Source organism: Symphodus melops (assembly GCF_947650265.1).
Source record: "Symphodus melops genome assembly, chromosome: 6".
NCBI classification, from domain to species: Eukaryota; Metazoa; Chordata; class Actinopteri; order Labriformes; family Labridae; genus Symphodus; species Symphodus melops.
In genome coordinates, this window is record NC_136696.1 from 26,175,092 (window position 1) to 26,194,224 (window position 19,133).

At 40.2% G+C, this 19,133-nt stretch overlaps 1 protein-coding gene across 1 annotated transcript; it reads left to right on the forward strand.

Moving 5' to 3' along the window:
- The first annotated feature begins 9,771 nt into the window (after window positions 1–9,771).
- Window positions 9,772–19,107, forward strand: cpa4 (carboxypeptidase A4). The gene is made up of 12 exons (XM_079346977.1): window positions 9,772–9,990; window positions 13,416–13,624; window positions 14,130–14,211; window positions 14,817–14,951; window positions 15,044–15,142; window positions 15,333–15,434; window positions 15,538–15,639; window positions 15,962–16,072; window positions 16,280–16,370; window positions 16,676–16,875; window positions 17,534–17,618; window positions 18,382–19,107. The coding sequence occupies exons 2-12, from the start codon at window positions 13,524–13,526 to the stop codon at window positions 18,567–18,569; spliced, it is 1,296 nt and encodes a 431-aa protein (XP_079203103.1). The 5' UTR covers window positions 9,772–9,990; window positions 13,416–13,523; the 3' UTR covers window positions 18,570–19,107.
- Window positions 19,108–19,133: the final 26 nt, after the last annotated feature.

Genomic DNA, 19,133 nt, shown 5'->3' on the forward strand with positions numbered 1-19,133 from the left:
GGAGCTCTTCTGCCGCCTGCATGGATTTGCCCTCAGGAGCAGAAAACGAGAGCTTGTTTGCATAGAAGCCGAGTGCAGTTGGGCTTATGTGTTTGTCACGTGCGGCTCGAACGTGTGAATTCACTGTTCCTCTGAGGCTGTGTCAGAGTACGAGTGACAATCAAAAGCATTTATTGTGTAGGAGACTGCAAGGCAAAGAAAAACAAACAACAAAACTTTGCGTTGCAGTCCGCCATATGAGCTTTAATGAAGTAGGCTCACACCTCGCTGCCTCCCACCGCTCATCCATGCATCCATGTCACTCTGCCAAGGCGGTACCGTGTCAGCATGCCCGGCCATATGAACGCCCACATTATTCTCACACATACAACATCAAAGTTGTTTACTGTACCTTATATTATTAACAAAGTGGTTTAAACGAATGCTCGTGATGAATATCCTGTTTTATCCTGATGTTTTTATAGCATGCATTCAGTTTGCATGTGTAGTTTTCTAACAGAGATGCACCTGTGGGGTTTTAAAAACTAATTGTAATATGACATCTTTACGTGTTGTTTCAGAGTATTTTAGACAACGTTTTTGCCTTAAAAATCTCACTGATCAATCTTGGAATTGTGCAATGCCTTCAGATGTTTTCTTCTTGTATGTTTTTCTTTTCTGATTTCTTTTTTTTTATTTGGTACAATCATGCACAGCCACTCATCCGACTCAATTCAGCAGTCTCCCCTCGGACCCAGTGGTTGAGGCGCGATGCGATGGGAGAATGATCTGGAAAGAGAAAAACATTCGGCTGATTTAAATCCAAGCACAGAAACAGAATCATTTAACATGAATTCAGTAGTCACACACAGCAGTGTTTAAAGCTCCTACAATCTGTACTTTATCTTAAACAGAAACAGATAACCTGCTCAAATTCATGCATATCAAATCTTGATTTCATCAGTCGTCATTTGGGATCTTCAAAGAGTGATTCATGGATTCTGCATGATGCTTGTGACTACACTACAGGCTATCCTCAGTATCATTCAAACATGATATGTATTCAAATCAGTGATATTGTGATACAGCACAGGTTTTACTGTTCTCATAGGAAATATGGAAGCCACTAAAGATTAATTTAAAATGACTATTTCTGTAAGAGTTAAAGTCTTTAAATAAATATTCATATCAAACTGTTTGTTTTTGTGGTTTGTCACTGAAAACACATTTGATGCTTTTCTAGAGTTGTTTTAGTCGTTGAATGTGGAGCTATAAGACTGCTTAAATATGGTATTAGAAAAATGACACACTTTAAATATGTTGATCTCCCAATAGAACCAGACTTCAGTGATTTTTTTTCTTTAACGAGATTAAAGCGAAAAAAAAGCATAAAAAGTGCAAGAGATCTGGGTCACTGAGCCTTTTGACACTGAAGTAAATCACGCTAAAAGAAACGGAAAACGATTTGAGGGGAATTCAATCAATTCAAAGCATGAAAGAAAAGTTTGTCTCACTTTCAGCTACCTCTTATAATAAGGATATTAGTGGGACCTCACAAATGGAAAAGACCGATTAGTTTTGTCATGAAAGGATGAATATGGGTTTAGTGTATCCTCAGCACAGTGGACAGTTTGTTAAAGGTAGTAGAAATGTTTGTTGCAGCTTGTAAAGCCAACATTCAAACTGGGCCCTTCCTCCTGGACTCATTGCCCCCTGAAGCACACACTCACTGTAGGACGTGGTGTGCATGTTTACTGCAAGCTACCATCCGTGTAGCGGTGTTTGGCATCCACATGTCCAACAGAATACCGGTCAACTCCACATCCTTGGTCAAACACCAACACAAGGTTCACTCTCGCTTTTGGAACGAGCTGCATGATCGTATTTGATCTTCTCTCCACGCCCGTCATATCAGCTGGTTTGAGTCACGTCTGATTGCTGAATTGTGTCCACTCCTAACCTCCCCTGCGAGCTGTCTTGTCTTTGGCTGGGAGAGACACACCGGCTTCCTGCAGAGAAATATTCAGTGTCAACCAAACACCAAACACCAAACTCCAGAAGCAGGCAGAGGACCGGGCCTCAGCAGACACCGACACCACCAAACGTGTATGGAGGCCCAGAGGTGATTACTTTAGTGTAAGTCTACTGACTCTATTTTTAAGCACAAACACATGATGTCATGACCCTCTTCATGTTGACCAGGTTAATGAAATGTGTTCAACCTGAGCTAGCACACTGGAATAGACCTACCTCACATCATTACACCTTTAATGGAAACAGAAAATCATTGTCACTTTCAGCCTCAGCATTTTAAAAATCAATTACTGTCAATAAAAGGTAACAAGATCTGTAAACCAAGGAGCTCCCTTTGAAATGATTTACTGCCAAGTGACGTTTCCAGCCAACATGTTCTTCCTCAGACGACCATGTTGGCTCGATACCTTACTTGTCAATAAATCCTTTAAACAAGAGCTCTTTGGTGCAGATCTTATGTGCTTTTTTTGTTTTGTTTACCTTTCCGTGTCTTTTCCAGCTCCCACATAGGGATGTGTGTGTCTTCTCTGATTTTCCACAGCCACTTAAAGCCATAAAAAAATGTCAAAAATAAATCCATAATAGGTTCTGACTTTTCTTACCTCCAAACTACCGAGCATCTTTTGCATTACTCACCACTGCACTATTATTTTGTCTTGTACATATTGTTGATATTTTATTTGATCCCTTTATTCAAAGAAATCACAGTTTACCAATTCAACTTCCTTGTTTTAAAGCTTACTTGGCCAATATAGCTAATTGTGACAACCTTTGACAGAAATCTTTGAATACAGCTGGTATTTATATTGTTTTTTTTTGTTGTTCTTGTTTTTAAGGCCTTTAAAGTACCATGTGCAGTGTTAGTTTTCAGAGAGCGATAGTGATACAGAAACAGCCGGTGCTCTAGTGAGTACTTCTGGCTGCAGGACGGTGTACGGGGACTGTCTGTGTTTACAGTAATTAAAGAACATGTCACTTTGTGCAACACGGTGGCTTAACAACAGTGGAGCTTTAGGGCACAAAGGAGTTCATTATATCCACCTTTTTTGGTTTTGGTCTTTTCTTTGGGTTTATTGACAAAACTAAATAATGCGTATCTTTAGTCTGTGTCCTTTAAGGCTGCAATCAGGATCAGAAACATCATTGAAGTCATTGACCAGTGCAGGGAAAGTCACTTTTATTTTCCTGAACATGTTCTTTTTTTCTCCTGAGAAATACAGCATATTGGACCAAACACGGGTTGCAACCATGATCTTGACATGTCTCACAGTTTTTGTTTTTCATGCATGCGTTAAACTTCTCACGTCTCTCTAAAGAAACTTTGTTTTTTGCCTTTTTGCTTTTTTTTTTAATCCAATAATTTGGTTTAATTTGCATTTGGCTCCTCCTACTGTCTTTCTTTTTCATGAGCACGACAATGAGCCCAGTTTTGCAACTCACTTCGATATTTAATTTATTTCATTTATCAGCAGATTTGAATAACATGCAGCCACACAGAGAACTTCGCTTCGTGAAATATTGTTTATTGAACTCTCAGAAATGAGATTCAGTTTCGAGTGTTTCCTGACTTTTGGTGATAACTCAATATCTCCAAAATTTCAGAGATGCAGGAAGTAATAAAAACAGGCTGTGTGTTTCGACTGTGTTGTGTTATCTGTATTATCCAAAGGGTTTGAATGGGTTTTCACATGCCAACAGCAGTCAGACTCTGGAAGCAGATGCTGTCATACACTGAGCGGTTTGTCGCTCACGTTGAGCTGTGTGGAGTTAACGCTTGAAGGCTTTTTACCTTTTACATTTGATGACACTGACAGTCTTTGAACGATCACATTTTAGTGCTTCATTATTTAGTGCCGCGTGGAGCGTCAAAAAAAAAAAGAGACTTTTCTGGGACGGAAATAATAGAACATTGTGGTGCAATCTGCTTCGATGGTGCAGCAAATCAAAACTACCGTTTTTTATTTCACCGTCAAAAAGGAACATGTGTTGTGCTCAAAAACATCACGTGAAAGTTTTTGTGTTCCATGTTTTATTCAGGCGTTTTCTGACCTGCCAGAAAGAGAAGCTCTGGGTGTGAGTTTTATGCCTCCCTCTTTGTGATAAACAATGTTTTTTCAGGATTATATTTCAGGCGTTTTTCTGCTTCATTATCAGGCACAGATGTTTCTCGCTTTTAAAATAGCAGAAAAACAATCGATTGATGATGATGCTGGGAAGTGATCTGACATGTGTACGAGCGTGGGCTGCTTCGTAACAAGTGACAGTGTGCTAATTACAGCCGGTACACTTTTTCCCCTTGTCTTCGCTCGAGCCCTGTCCAAGATTTTAATGAGCACTCTTTGCTGTCGACTCTGTTGCTTCATCTTTGGGTGACTTTTAACTTCATTTTGTGTTATTATATTTTTTATGGTCTCCTCCCACTTAAAGCTATAATCAGAAACTGTAATTGGCACTGTAAACCAGAAACCTAACATCCCACACAGCAAAGGCTTTAGCATGTACAAGTTATATCCCACCAGATAAGCTATGCAGAGAGAAGGAATTTTTACTAAAAGGTGCTGAAATGTCATGGTGACTAAGCGATGTTATTATAGAAACCTTTCAAGAAATACAATCACTATTTTTAAGCTTTAATGGAAAATATGAGAGCTCTTCAATAATACACACTGAACAGATATGAGCACATTTAAAAGGTGAATGTAAAATCTCTGAAGTTAAACGAGAAGACAAACAGCAAATCCTGAATAAAATGAAAGCAAAAAATGTTTCGGAAAAGAATGGTTACATATTTCTTTCTGCTCTCACTGTGCGAATAGATGCAGTCAACAACCAAAATTACATTCATGTTAGAAATTCATCTGACTGTTAGACAAACAATGCATGATGGGACGACACAGTCCGCAGGCGGACCACAGGCTGGGTGTCAGGCGATGGTTGAGGGTTGACACAGTCCGGTGGTGGTGATGGCTGGGTGTCAGGCGATGGTTGAGGGTTGACACAGTCCGGTGGTGGTGGAGGCTGGGTGTCAGGCGATGGTTGAGGGTTGACACAGTCCGGTGGTGGAGGCTGGGTGTCAGGCGATGGTTGAGGGTTGACTCAGTCCGGTGGTGGAGGCTGGGTGTCAGGCGATGGTTGAGGGTTGACACAGTCTGGTGATGGTGGAGGCTGGGTGTCAGGCGATGGTTGAAGGTTGACACAGTCTGGTGATGGTGGACGCTGGGTGTCAGGCGATGGTTGAGGGTTGACACAGTCCGGTGGTGATGGAGGCTGGGTGTCAGGCGATGGTTGAGGGTTGACACAGTCTGGTGATGGTGGAGGCTGGGTGTCAGGCGATGGTTGAGGGTTGACACAGTCTGGTGATGATGGAGGCTGGGTGTCAGGTGATGGTTGAGGGTTGACACAGTCCGGTGGTGATGGAGGCTGGGTGTCAGGCGATGGTTGAGGGTTGACACAGTCCGGTGGTGGTGGAGGCTGGGTGTCAGGCGATGGTTGAGGGTTGACACAGTCTGGTGGTGATGGCTGGGCAACAGGGTCGTCTGGTGGTAGTTGTGCTGATCACCTTGATGAAGGTTTGGGAAGCTCCGTCTACTCGAGCGTTGCCGGGACAAGAAAGGGGGCAATGGTAGAGGATTCCTGTTTGGGCATTTTCCTAAAAGAAAAGAAATGGCTTCTGCTGATGTTCACTCTCTTAGTCGATATTATATCAGTAATAAAGGGCATCCGAGAAGCCATGACTGTTTCTACTTTTTTTTCTCTGTCTGTTTTCCTGCTGCTGGATTTGAACATTTTAAGCTTTCAATAAGCTTGTTGACTTCAGATGTAATGAATATAAAAGTAATGATGCTGATAAACTTTATTTCTGTAGCGCCTCATACACCTGGGGGGTAATTCAAAGTGTTATACAATAAAGTGAAACATATGGAATAAAACAAAACAGACAAAATAAAAGAGCAATGACTGTGCAATAAAACCAACCAAGCAATTAAACGCACAGTCAAACAGTAAAAGCATGAACAGTATTAAGACTGGAACTGCAAAATATAGAATTAATAGATAGACAGACAGACAGACAGACAGACAGACAGACAGACAGACAGATAGATACTTTATTGCCCCCGAGGGAAATTCAAGCTCTCTTGCCATATTTAAATTGTAAAAAGTGTTGGAAAATAATCTAATCTTTTACCAAAACTGTTTAACAGTGAAGTTGTAGTTTCAGGATTAGGTTTTAATGAGGAATTTTCATCACAGCAGGAATTTTCTAAATTGTTTTTCAGCTTTGGTGACTGTAATGGAGGGTTTTTTTTTTTTAGCTGATCATACTGTATGCATGAGCATCATGTGGTGGGTCATTAGAAAAGGTCTTAGGAATAATCCCTGTGGTACTTCATGTTTGATTGCAGCAGTTTATGAAGTAAAATCACCAAAAGTAATAAACTGGTTCTGTTGGTTTAAAATTAATCATCTTTGTATATTGATTTATAATATTGGGCATAAATCATTCCAGCTGCTTCCTTTTTCATTAAGATAATTGTCTTAGCAATATCATCATTACACTGATATGAGGCATGGACTTCAAATTGATTTGTAACATGAAAGGGAAGAGGAAGATTTCCCACAGGTCAAACGATTCCTCGAATTAGAATTGCATGATAGTATCAAACAGTGTGGTTGGGAACCGGAGGGTCACCAGTTCAAGTCCTTGCATGGAGCAAGTCTGGAAGTTGGTCTGGTAGTTGGAGAGGTGCCAGTCCACTTCCTGAGCACTGCCGCGGTGCCCTTGAGAAAGACACCGAGCTCCAAAACTGCTCTGGAGTGCTCGCTGTGGGCAGCCCCCTCACTCTGAGACCTCTTTATTAATGCATGTTCATAGGATCCTGTTTGGGCATGAGTGTGTATTTCGGCCTACGTGTGTGTTCATGTTTATTCGCTCGTTATTACACGCAAAAGGAAAAACAACCAACATTACTCCTAAACTCAGTAGCAGAAAATGTGTTTCATAGTTGTAGCTTTGAATAAACCCGATCCAGTTATTTTTTACACAGCTCCATCAGACTCTGTTTCATGTTATCGGACAAAAAAAGTTAAAATTCTCCTCTCAGGGGGTCACACGTGAGCTCCTCTCACTTGGGGAACCCCCTGCATCGAGCCTTGAGACTGCAAAGCAATAAAGCAGATTTGAACAAGCTCAGCATGAATCTAATATCTCTTGAGCCAATGTGGGGAGCTCCTCAAGTCTCCGAGCTGCCGTTAATGATCGTTTTTATTTCCCTTGCTTCCCCTTAATAAGCTCATCAACTTAGAGATGCCTGCATGCTGAAATAGTTGCTGATGAGTAATGGAATCAGGAATAGTGTGTAAAATTTTGATGACATGCACCTCAAAAAGCCCTCAGCCAGCTCACAAACACAGACAGACTCTAGAGGAGGCAGCGTCTGTCCACTCCACTCAGAAAGTACAGGGAAATAACGTTCTGGCACGAACGAGGCATAGTCTTAGGGTGAATATGAAACATCTCTGCAGCTATTCTTAGAACTGGATGGGGTAGTGTTGCTAAATATAACTGGATCATTTTGTGCCTGCCTTTCTATTTTTACACATGCTGAGGCCTTCCTGGGCTGTTTTGGTCTTTTTTTAGACCATTACATAATAAACAGATCTCAAGGCATGATGCAATACTGTAACACAGAGTCAGACCCAAAGGGAAGTATTCCATCATCCGATTTAGAGGAAGAAATCTTCTCTCATAAGAAAGAGCTATTGGGGAAGTGGTTTGGCTGTTTTTGTGACAAAAAAGACTTAAAGTGATGCAATCTTGACAGGATGAAATGGGTAAGAGGCTCATTGTTAGCTCACATTGTTGACAGGTAAGAAAAGGTAATGACTTATTCTTTGGGGACTCATGTCAACTTGAGTATGCAAGAAAACGCAAGATTCAAGAGGAAAAAATGCTGATATTCAGCCTTAAACTATGCGCCTTGGGAAAGATAAAAGTCACTGCACGTTTTCATATTGGGATAAACAGGTCAGCAGAGCCTCTCCAGTCTCTGCGTCCAAGATGTCTCACAGACACACGGCTACATGAAGCCTCAATCAGCCAAAAGGGAGAATGTAAATGTGACAAGACTGTAGATCATAGTGAAGAGATGTGACTGTTTCAGAGCTTACATAACCATTACACAGATCAATGTAAACGCCTGGATGCATATGTTTAACAATGTCAATGTGGATGGGATACACTGTCAACTAAACTGCATAATGACAAAAACAGTCCTCTGATGTTTACATCCAAGAGAGGTTTGTTGATTTGTTAAATATTTAGCCATTTATCCTCTGACTGCTTAATTTACATAACATTCAAATTGGTTTTCCCTCCCTCAACAAAATCTGTGTAATTTGAAAGGATGAGGGCTACATGAACCTTTCCCCAATATCCAAGGCACTGTAGGCCTATCAAAAAAAGATAACGTTTGTAGTCCTTAACGAAACATTAGCTGGCTTATACTGCTGTTGAATTACCACTAGCATGCAAACATTGCTGTGTGTAGGCTAACATACTGGCTAGCTAACATTATCTTCAAACATTAACCTGCTAGCTAACAATACTGTTAGGGAACATTACCAACAGCTTTCCAACATTTTGTTCTGCTTGCTACAGGGGCGCTTCTAGGGTCTGTTGGGGCCCAAGGCAAACATTCATTGGGGGCCCTTCCAACCAGCATCCATTATTAATTTCACAGCAATAATGCATGCAACATTTAACAGGGCATTGAGAGTAAGGCCCCTACTGGCCTGGGGCCCCATAGAGTTGCCTGCATACCTGTTGACAAGCAGCAACTCTGGCTAGCTGACATAACCTTTCGCTAGCTAACACTTTCTGAAGAGCATTACCACTAGCTAGCCAATTAGTTCTATTTGCTTGCTATCTATCTATCAGTTATAGATAACATTTACCACCATCCTGCTTATGCTACTGTTTGTAAGCTAACATTGCTGGCTGACTTCACTTTTGGATAACAATAGCACCACTAAGCTAACATTACTGTTTGGTAGCTAGCATTACCTCCCTATCATGACAGCTCGTAAACGTTATGTTTTGCTTTACTGTCAAGTTGGTGGAATGATAACTGCTTTCACAGATAAGGTGTTGTTTGAACTTGAAAAATGACCTCACGTAAAAGATATTTAATGATCTCATCTGAACCACATAACCTATGAAACTCCCATTATTTCCAATAATGGAAATAATGAAATGAAGCCAATGAAGCTGACATGTATATCAATAGCAATGCCAACGTTGCTCTTTGTATGTTTTCGAGATATTAGCTGTAACACTTGCTCAAGCTTCTGGTATATGCGCAGTAGGATTCAGTTTGTTCCCTATACAACAAACTTATTTGAAACACGATCACGTGCAACATTATATTAAGGTGCAAATGCAGCTTTTCATGGTGTATTTTACTTATTTAACAGTCTAATAAAGGTTATTATTTAGCAGTGAACTTCTGATTTTATCCAGGGATCTAAATAATCTAAATTCTGTGTCAGCCCCAGAGAAACACAGAGCAGATCTTTCTATCCTCATTATCATCAACAAGTTATTTAGTATTCATTACAGGAGGCAGGGATAGTGGGCAAAATAGATGAGAAAGTTCAGCAGCGTGTCACGATGCATTTTAATTCAGAGGTCTGTCTCTACTTTTTCACAAGCCAGCAGGGAAATTGACATTTTTTCACTGTCCCCCTGTCTTGTTCACAGGCGCTGTTGAAAGTTATGCTGTTATAAACCATGCAGGATGAGAGAGAATTGATGCACCGTACAATTAAATAACAGCACTCAGTTGTAAAAGGCGGATATTGAAGAGCGTAATCCAATCAGAGGAAAGATTTCAAGTCACAAAAGATATTCACAGGAGAATGATTGTCCCTTGCCTCTGTCACCTGACCGCCAGCCTGGACACAAGGACAAATCACAAGGTGCTCAAGTGACCAAACATTTTACACATGTTAAATGAATGCAAAGTCATCTCTTCTCTCTGACAGTGGTTTTTATAAACTCAAAATATCCTAAAATACACATCAAAAGAGGGATTTTTTTTTTTTTTTTTTGTAAAATGCTCTGTAATATCTAAGTATATCTTTTGTGCAAAATGAGATGAACAAGTGAGCAATAAATGATTAATGGTCAATTTACTGGTGGCCCTCTGAAATATTGAGAGAGAGAGCTCAGCCATGAAATGCAATGTAAATGGATCTATTTATAGTGTAGCAGAGGAAGTCGTGTGGAAAAAGCTGGTCCGGGTTGCCTTGTTCGTATAGCTTTTAGAAGCAAACGACAGGGGAGAAAAGAGGGCGAAAACACACACACTACACCCACATTTGCATGTAAAGCCACTTTTTATGGGGACATTAAACTTTCAGACACACAGCAGGAATAGCAATAAATAATTTCCACATTGAGAAAGACGGAAAGCCCCAGCTTGACTCCCATGAGCCCTGTAGCCTCCCACTTCGATTCAAGCCTCAACACTCCCTCCCTCTGCCCTCCCCTCCCGCGTTGTCTCGTGGGATTGTTTGGGAGTGAAAAGGAAGGGAAGTGACACGTTAAAACCGCTTTTTATTAATTCTGAGAGGAGGGAGAGTTTGGCGGGGTGTCACAGCAGCTGATGGGAGCAGAGAGCATGTGTCAATCGGTGGATTTCTGGATGAATAACGTAACACAAAACCCCAAATCCTCAGCTAACAGTAATGAAATATGACTGTGTTGCAACATCAGGGGAAACGCCGAGAGGGGGTTTCAGATCAGGCTTTATTACTTTACACTTTATTACATTATCAAGCAATAGAAGACTTGGATTAGAAATATATCACAAGAAATACATGACAGACTATAATATATATGTTAAATTGTAGTTTACTGTCTGTGTTGTGTGTAATGTAGAAAGAAAAACAACCCCTTTTCAGGTGTATTTTTAATGTAGTGATGTGTAGTCATGTATGTGGCTGCATCTAACAACTCCACTTATCTTTCTAGTTCTGATTGCTTCATAGTGAAAAGACGTGTTCATTCTCAAGAGGCCATCGCCAAAACACCTTGATTGGTTTAAAACCCAAAGATTAGCAGCTCACATTTGTGAGGCTGACTCAGCAAATGTTGGTTATCTTTCTGATAAAATGACTTAAAATAGTTGATCTACTATCTGAATAATATATCATACAAATCACGATTCCGGGTTCATAATACAATTGTTATCACTTTTTGTTAGTACAAGTTTCTTCTTATTATATGGAAATAAGATGAGACTTAAATTATGGATGTGTCGTTCATTGGTCACTTACAATATTTGCTCGGTTGTGTCTACTCTCCCACTTTAAAACGACGTCTCAAAATTGGTTCTGCTGTGTCTGTACGCCTCTCCTCTTCAGCTACTCCGAACAACAGAGGCCAAAAGCAGATAGAGTCGCCTTGGGATTCCTAAAAACAGTCTTGCAGTACATACCCGACTCAATAGTTGCCTATAAATAATACATTTTCTGTTGATGCTCTAATATATTCACTGCTGGTAATATAATGTGTAGTTTTATTTCTGTTTCCACCACAGGAACTCTCCCCAGGCTCTTAAGAGTTTTGGAGATATTTATTGGGTTTCCCACCAGGACGCAGAGTCTGGATAAAAACCAAAACGTTCACAGCTCCAGGAGAAGCATCCTCTGGACGTACAGGGGCTTCGGGGGTAAGATAATGTTTTGTAGGCCAAGATAACTTTGAGTATTTTGATGTGATTTGTTACCATACAATGCTTTAAATATTTACAAAAGTACGAGGATTGAGTTGCCTTCAGTTTCAGCACTGTACACCAGTAAGCTCAGTATGCAAAATAGGGTTCATTTTTTTACCCCTCAGTAGACTTTATAATCTGATCTCTACAGGTTTTAAGACCCTGGTTATAAAAGCAGACAGCAATGGGCTATATAGCCTACTTTTTAGCCCCTTAAAAAAGCTCCAGAGCCCTCCAAGTCTTGGGTATGCTCTGTAGAAACGGCTTTTGTAAGTAGCTCCCCACTCACTCATACACACCCATTATAAAAGTGACACTCATCACGACAAAAAAAACCCTCACTGTGTGATAAATAATTAAGGATTCAGGGTAATTCCAGCCTGCTTAATCTGATGTCACTCAACAGAGCCATAATTAGAGTTTACTATGGCTGTATAGTCTGCTTCAGTATGATTCATAGTGCCAAACTGCCATCTACTGGCTGCTGTGTTCACATGCAAGTGTTACACTCCTTGGACACTTGAACGTTACACCCATGTGAGTTTACAAATCTTTGACATTGATCTGCTGCTATAACAGTGTCAGGTTCTTCTGAAGGTTTTGGCCACTGGGTTTTAGTTCAGACTATAAGGGCCTTATTAACGTCTAACAGGGATGGGCAAAATGATCTGACTCTCACTCCCATGAATCTGAGGAGAGGCAACACATGGACTGAAAATGATGTTTCTTTCTCTTTTCTGTTAATGTGTTTTTGTCCAGTCTTAATAAAGAGAAGGAAAAGACTGCTAAAACAAAGTCTGATGTGAATGGATCAAAGGAGCCTTTAGTTTCTCCTAATGAGAGTTCAGTCCAGAGGGCTGACGTGAATGGAGCCGAGAAGAGCCGGGCAAACTAAATGGCAAAGAGACGACGAGGAATCAAAGCAAGGATTCAGGAAAAGACTGAAGCTTACTTTAAAGTTTAGTACCGAGTTAAGTTGAACTTTAAATGGACACAATAGTAACGCAGAAAGAAGACGTTGAAGCTCAGGTTTGTGATGGGTGATTTTTAAATCACACCATTAACAGTTTTCAAATTTATAGATTTGTTGTTTTTGGAAGCTGATAACCAATTCACTTTTACTGGACACACATGCAGCTGTGATGACTTTTGTAATCATTCTGTGTCTATTTATGCTACATAGTTTTTACTATGACAGTTCGAAACTTAAAAATTAGACCATTTGCAAAGGAACAGCTGCTCTGACTCACATATTGATCACTTTGGCTCGAAAGGCTCAAAAGCTGTACAGAATCATGACACACAAACTATTTTTAGGGAAGTAGAGCATTTACCAAACACATCAACTCATATTTTAACACTATTAAACATTATGAATATTTTACTTTCAGCTAAAAAAACAAAACACTTTGAGCTTTTCATAAAAGTGTCCTTAACATGAAGACCCTTCACAGTAGTTGTCAATGATACGTCTCTGACAGATCCCTCTTATTGTAGCTGCTGTCCACTGAAGGTTCAGATCCAGGGAAAGTGTCGCTATCTGCAGCTGAGCTCTGAACAGAAAACCACAAATCAGCTTTATCAGCAACTTCGTCTCTCAAAATAACTTTATTTCTCATGCAGGAGAACTGCGTGTTTCTTAGCTGAGTGAGGTAACTCCCTGCATGGGAACAGTCCACCTGTCGCCTGGTGATATGAGGATACTAGAAAAACTGAGACGTGACTCACTTCATGGTCCTGAAGCAGTCGGGATATACAGACGAGATGAGAGGCTTCTGGCTGCTGTTGGTGCTCGTGGCTGCGGCCAACGCTAATGAGAGGGTCTTTATTGGGTGAGTTATTATTAATACTAACTTTGTCTCAGAATAGGAGAGACACATATTTATAAAGACACTGATTTGAACATTTGAATCAGTGCTGCCTGCGTGTGGCAGCCTGACACCTGGAGGAAACTCTTAAGAATCCAACCAAAATAAAGGGTTAGGGTAATCAACACTTTGAGAGCCTCCAGCTCTCTCTGCCTTTTAGCTGAGAAAGAGAAAGCACACGCCAAGTTATTATATTAAAGTTTGAAAAGACGAAGGGTGAATTTTCTCCCCTTAGGTGCCTCATTTGTTCAGCATATCAAATAACTAACCGAGCTGAGAAGACAGATGAATTCTTCATTAGAGGGGGTTAAAAAGAGAAGAGTGGGAGTCAGAGGTCCCGGGGATCGCAGTTCTGTGCGATTGATTGCTTGCCATATCTGTAAGCAAATACTCCTGCAAGTAAGAGCAGCAAGTACTAACTCTAAAATGTTAATAATAGTTTTCATAAACTGAAATGAATTTCTTCCAGGGATCAGGTCATCAGGGCCAATGCTGAGACCGAGGAGCAGATCCAGCTCCTGCAGGCTCTGGAGACTCAGGAGGAGTGGGAGGTACACACACACACACACACACACACACACACACACACACTGTTACAAACACCTACGTTATCTAACTTTTCTCAGCTGCTTGTGCTAAAAAGTTTCTCACAAAGTCCCAAGAAGTGCAAAAGGTAAATGAGTTTGAGGCTGGACAAACCGCCCTGAGAGAGTGTGTGGGCTGAAGGTTAACAGAGTCATCAGCACTTATCAGGAAGTCAGAAACTCTCCGAGGATCGGCTCCTGTTTCTTTTTCTGCACTATCTTATACACAAAATAATAATGCAGTGATGAACCTTTCTTCTTATTTCACTGGGATGGTGACAATTACCTTCAATGTTTAAGTTAATAAACTCTGATTGGAATAATCAAGGACATTGTAAAATGATTTAAACTCTTGGCACAGGCTTTGACTTTTTGAATCTCTGTGATATTTAACATGGGTTTTATTTATACAGAAGAAGATACAGAAGTGTGGAAAAATGTCAGTTCATAAATTTTAGTAGGAGCCACTGAAACAGAAATACAACATTTACAAATTATTTTAGAAATTATATTCTGCCTCTGCATTTCAGAACTGAGCTTTCTTTGTGTTTTAATCACCTGTCTGATCCCAGGTGGACTTCTGGCTTGACCCGGTCTCCACTGATCTCCCCGTCGACATCCGTGTGCCCCTCTCCAGTCTGGCCGCTGTGACGCAGTTCCTCGATTCCCACGACATTCACTACTCTGTCCTTATCAACAACCTCCAGGTACATAATCCTCCACATTCAGTCATTTCTTAACTTACACATTAACTCCACAATACTAAATCTGAGCCTTTTTTTGTGTACGTCACCTTTAGGAACTTCTGGATGATGAGAAGGCTGAGATGCAGGAGAAGGAGATGAACGAGCGCAGCACCAAGAGCTTCAACTTTGGAGCCTATCATCGCCTGGAGACTGTAGGCTTTTTACACAAACACACGATTCACTCATGACCCACTTAAATACCGAGATGTTCATGGGCTACAACCCACAAACACTTAACTTCAACTCATCTTACATCTGTTATTATTATTATTTAGATATATTATAATTATATTATATATTATTATATATATATCTGTATTGTTTGTTGTGTCATTAACACAGATCTACAGTTGGATGGAAACTCTGGTGGCTCAGTACCCTGACCTGGTCTCGATGCAGGACATCGGTAAATCTTATGAGAACAGGCCCATGTATGTGCTCAAGGTAGGACACACAACTCATAGACCTACAGTTCATGTGTTTGTAGCTGCCTTTACTGGATGTGTGTATTGTAAACTGAGCAGTCACCGCTCCTCGTTGTGATTAGTTCAGCACTGGTGGAAACAAGCGTCCCGCCATCTGGATCGACACGGGGATCCACGCCAGAGAGTGGGTGTCTCAGGCTACCGGAGTGTGGACCGCTAACAAGGTAATGCATGTCAACAGGGTTAAACTGGATTACTGTTCGAACATCTGTATCATCTTTCATCTATCTCTGGTATAAGATTTTCTCTGATTTCTGGTTTGGACTCATGAAAAAAAATAAAATTATCATAACAAGAAGATTTGAGTTGCTAAAACCAAATCAGTAGATTAATAGCAAATGAAATTAACCTTTGGATCTTTTAGCTTTGTAAATATACTTAAAAATAAAAAAAATCCCCATAAAAGTTTCATACTTCAAATAACCACGTTCTATTTGTGTGAAATGCTATGAAGATATGAATGTAATTTTTTGTTTTCCTGCTCAGATCGCCACTGACTATGGCACTGATGCCTCCCTGACCTCTCTCCTGAACACCATGGACATCTACATGCTGCTGCTGGCCAACCCCGACGGCTACGCCTACACCCACTCCAACGTGCGTCACTGCCACTGAATGCAACATGCTGGATCTTAGCGCTTATTTTCTGTGTCCATATGTTCACATTTGAGACCAGTTATGTAGAAGAAAAAACCTTTTTCAGAGATGACAGTAAAACATGGTCATCAAACGTCTGTTGAAATATTAGTAACAGTATTCACATTGTCCCTGATTCATGACTGACTGCGTGTGTGATGTGTTCAGAACCGTATGTGGCGTAAGACCCGCTCCATGAACTCAGGCTCCACGTGCCGGGGAGTTGATCCTAACAGGAACTGGGACGCAGGCTTTGGTGGTCAGTAAAGAAAAGACAAATGCATCCTCTCTTTGTTGTAGCTTGTAAACACAACATTCAATGTGGCCCTCCATTATCGCCAACAGAAGCACACACCCTTAGCCTGAACGTTTACTGTTTGTACCTACACAAGCAAACTACCTTGATGTAAAACAAGGGAGCAAGGAATGACCTGCAACATCCATCTGTCCTGTCATTCTTTAAGAAGGATTTTTGAACAACTCAGTTCTTAGGTACCGGTATGCACATTGTTATGATGTTCATTGTGTCTCAAGCATGTTTATCTTTTAATCATGGTCCTCCAGGCCCCGGAGCCAGCAGGAACCCCTGCTCTGACTCTTACCACGGCCCCTCAGCTCACTCTGAGATCGAGGTGAAGAACGTGGTGAACCTGATCAAGAGCCACGGAAACTTCAAGTCCTTCATCTCCGTCCACGCCTACTCCCAGCTGCTCATGTACCCCTACGGATACAGCTGCGGGAATGTGCCTCATGCGTCTGAGCTGGTAAGGAAGGGAAAAGGAAAATGGTCATTTATGGAAAGGGCAAAGGGCAAATTAAATCAGACACCTTGCTGTTGACCCCGTAATTGAAAAGTAATTCTCATACCAGACAGTCAAGTCAAGCCACAACCTTTGAGAACTTTATTCACCTAAACTGTACAATATTGGATAACAATTTCTAGTCTATTTGAAGTAGTTTGTCTATTCAAATGATCATTTACTACATTTACAATTCCCTGGCAGTACTGTTAAAAACTGTTATTATAGCTAGTATATAATAACTTTTTAATGTTGTCTGATCTCATGTGACTTTACGCCCCCTTTAAGCCAAGTTGTGTTTTTTGCACAAAGCGATGCTCAAACTGTTATTTCCGAACAAAAATGACGAGAATATAACTTGATCTTGTCAATATCCTGTCCTTTCTTTTTCTTAACAAAGAGGTATATGATACAGAGATTGGTCAAGTTATCTTTGAGGTAAAGATGCTAATATATGAAGGTTAAAAGAAGTCCTTTGGCCTCTTTACTCAAAATATATACTCAAGGAGAAATCTGAGAAGGTGTTCTCTGCAACCCTTTTACTGACTCTCTGCAGCAGTTTCATCTGTTAACTGTACCTCACCACGCTATTTTTGTACCTTTGTGTCTCTGTTCCCTATAGGATGCTGTAGGCAGAGCAGCAGTGCAGAAACTCACCTCCCTCTATGGCACCAGATACAAGGTTGGAAGCATCTGCAACATCATCTGTGAGTAACCGATTTCCCGTCTTTGCTTTCTCCACAACAACACAAATACAATTTATATAAACTCACAACAAACCGCTGAAATGTGAAGTTCCAGGTTTATTCAATTATTGAGATTAAATAATGGAATTAAGCGATTAATTAAAAACCAGTAGTTCCCCTTTGTTTTTTTTAAAAATGCTTCGCAAAACTCATTATAAATGTGAATGATTTATCTGTTGTTGTGTTTATTCTTCTGAAAGGTGTAAGCTTAATTTGATAATTATGTGGGACAGGCTTTTTTATAAACAGTTTAGTCATATGCATTTCATTCCTGAAAAAGCAGTGAGCGATGAAATGGACGTTTTTCAGAGGATGTATTTATTTCAACTCCTCTTGAATAATAGTATCAGTACTAATCAGTACTAAGCTTTCATTTGGGTAATCAGTCTGTTTAATCAATTAAACAGATAATAAGGGGCATCTGTTTGTAGATATGTATGTGTATGCCTATACAGTAGGTGGAATTATAAATATCACATCAGACATGATTAGATGCATCAAAGACTTGAGGAGCCAATTTAGAAATCCAAAACATAGGTTGTCCACCAGGGGGCACTGATGAGTTGGGTGGTTTTTTTTTTTTGTTATCACTATTCCTTTAAAAGGATTCAAAGAGTTATCGTCAGCATTTCTACTACTCACTGAAAGAGTAAAACATTGAGTTATTGTTCACAAAAAGCTCCAAAAGTACATGTACTACTTTATCATGTCCTCTTCCTCACAGACCAAGCCAGCGGCGGCAGCATTGACTGGTCTTACAACATGGGCATCAAGTACTCCTATGCCTTTGAGCTGAGGGACACTGGTCGCTATGGTTTCATCCTGCCAGCCAATCAGATCATCCCTACAGCCACCGAGACCTGGCTTGCCCTCAAACACCTCATGGAGTACGTCCGTGACCATCCTTATTAGAAGCTACAACCATGAAGAAAAAACTTTACAATAAAATCAGTTGAGTCAGCTTTTAATTAGCAGGGCAATTTCCTCATTATTCCATGCTGATGTTTGACATCTGACTTATTAACCAATAAAATCACGTTTGTAACTGATTTCTTTTCTGTGTGTTCATTTGTCTCACACTACAGTTCAACCTCTCTGGGAAAAGATACACTGTATTGTAAAAAAAATTTTTTTTAAGTTTGTGACATCACAAATTGGATTGTGGTAAAAAAAAATAAAAAAATAAAATAAAATAAAATCCCCTCCCCTGGTATCTCTACCATAGACTCTACAGGTTCACAAACCTTCTCTGCTGCTTGATTCACGTTATATTTTGATCAAGTTACAGCACAGATGTTTTGTTTAGACCACAGGACTGTTTGAAAAGGTGGAAAACGGATATAGCCTAATATGTCCTCTTTAAGTCTGAGTGTATTGAATTACATAATTGAATCATGTACATACCATAGGTCATTGCATTGGTTAATTTGAATGAAACATCAAATTATATATATAAAAAATATATATATATATATA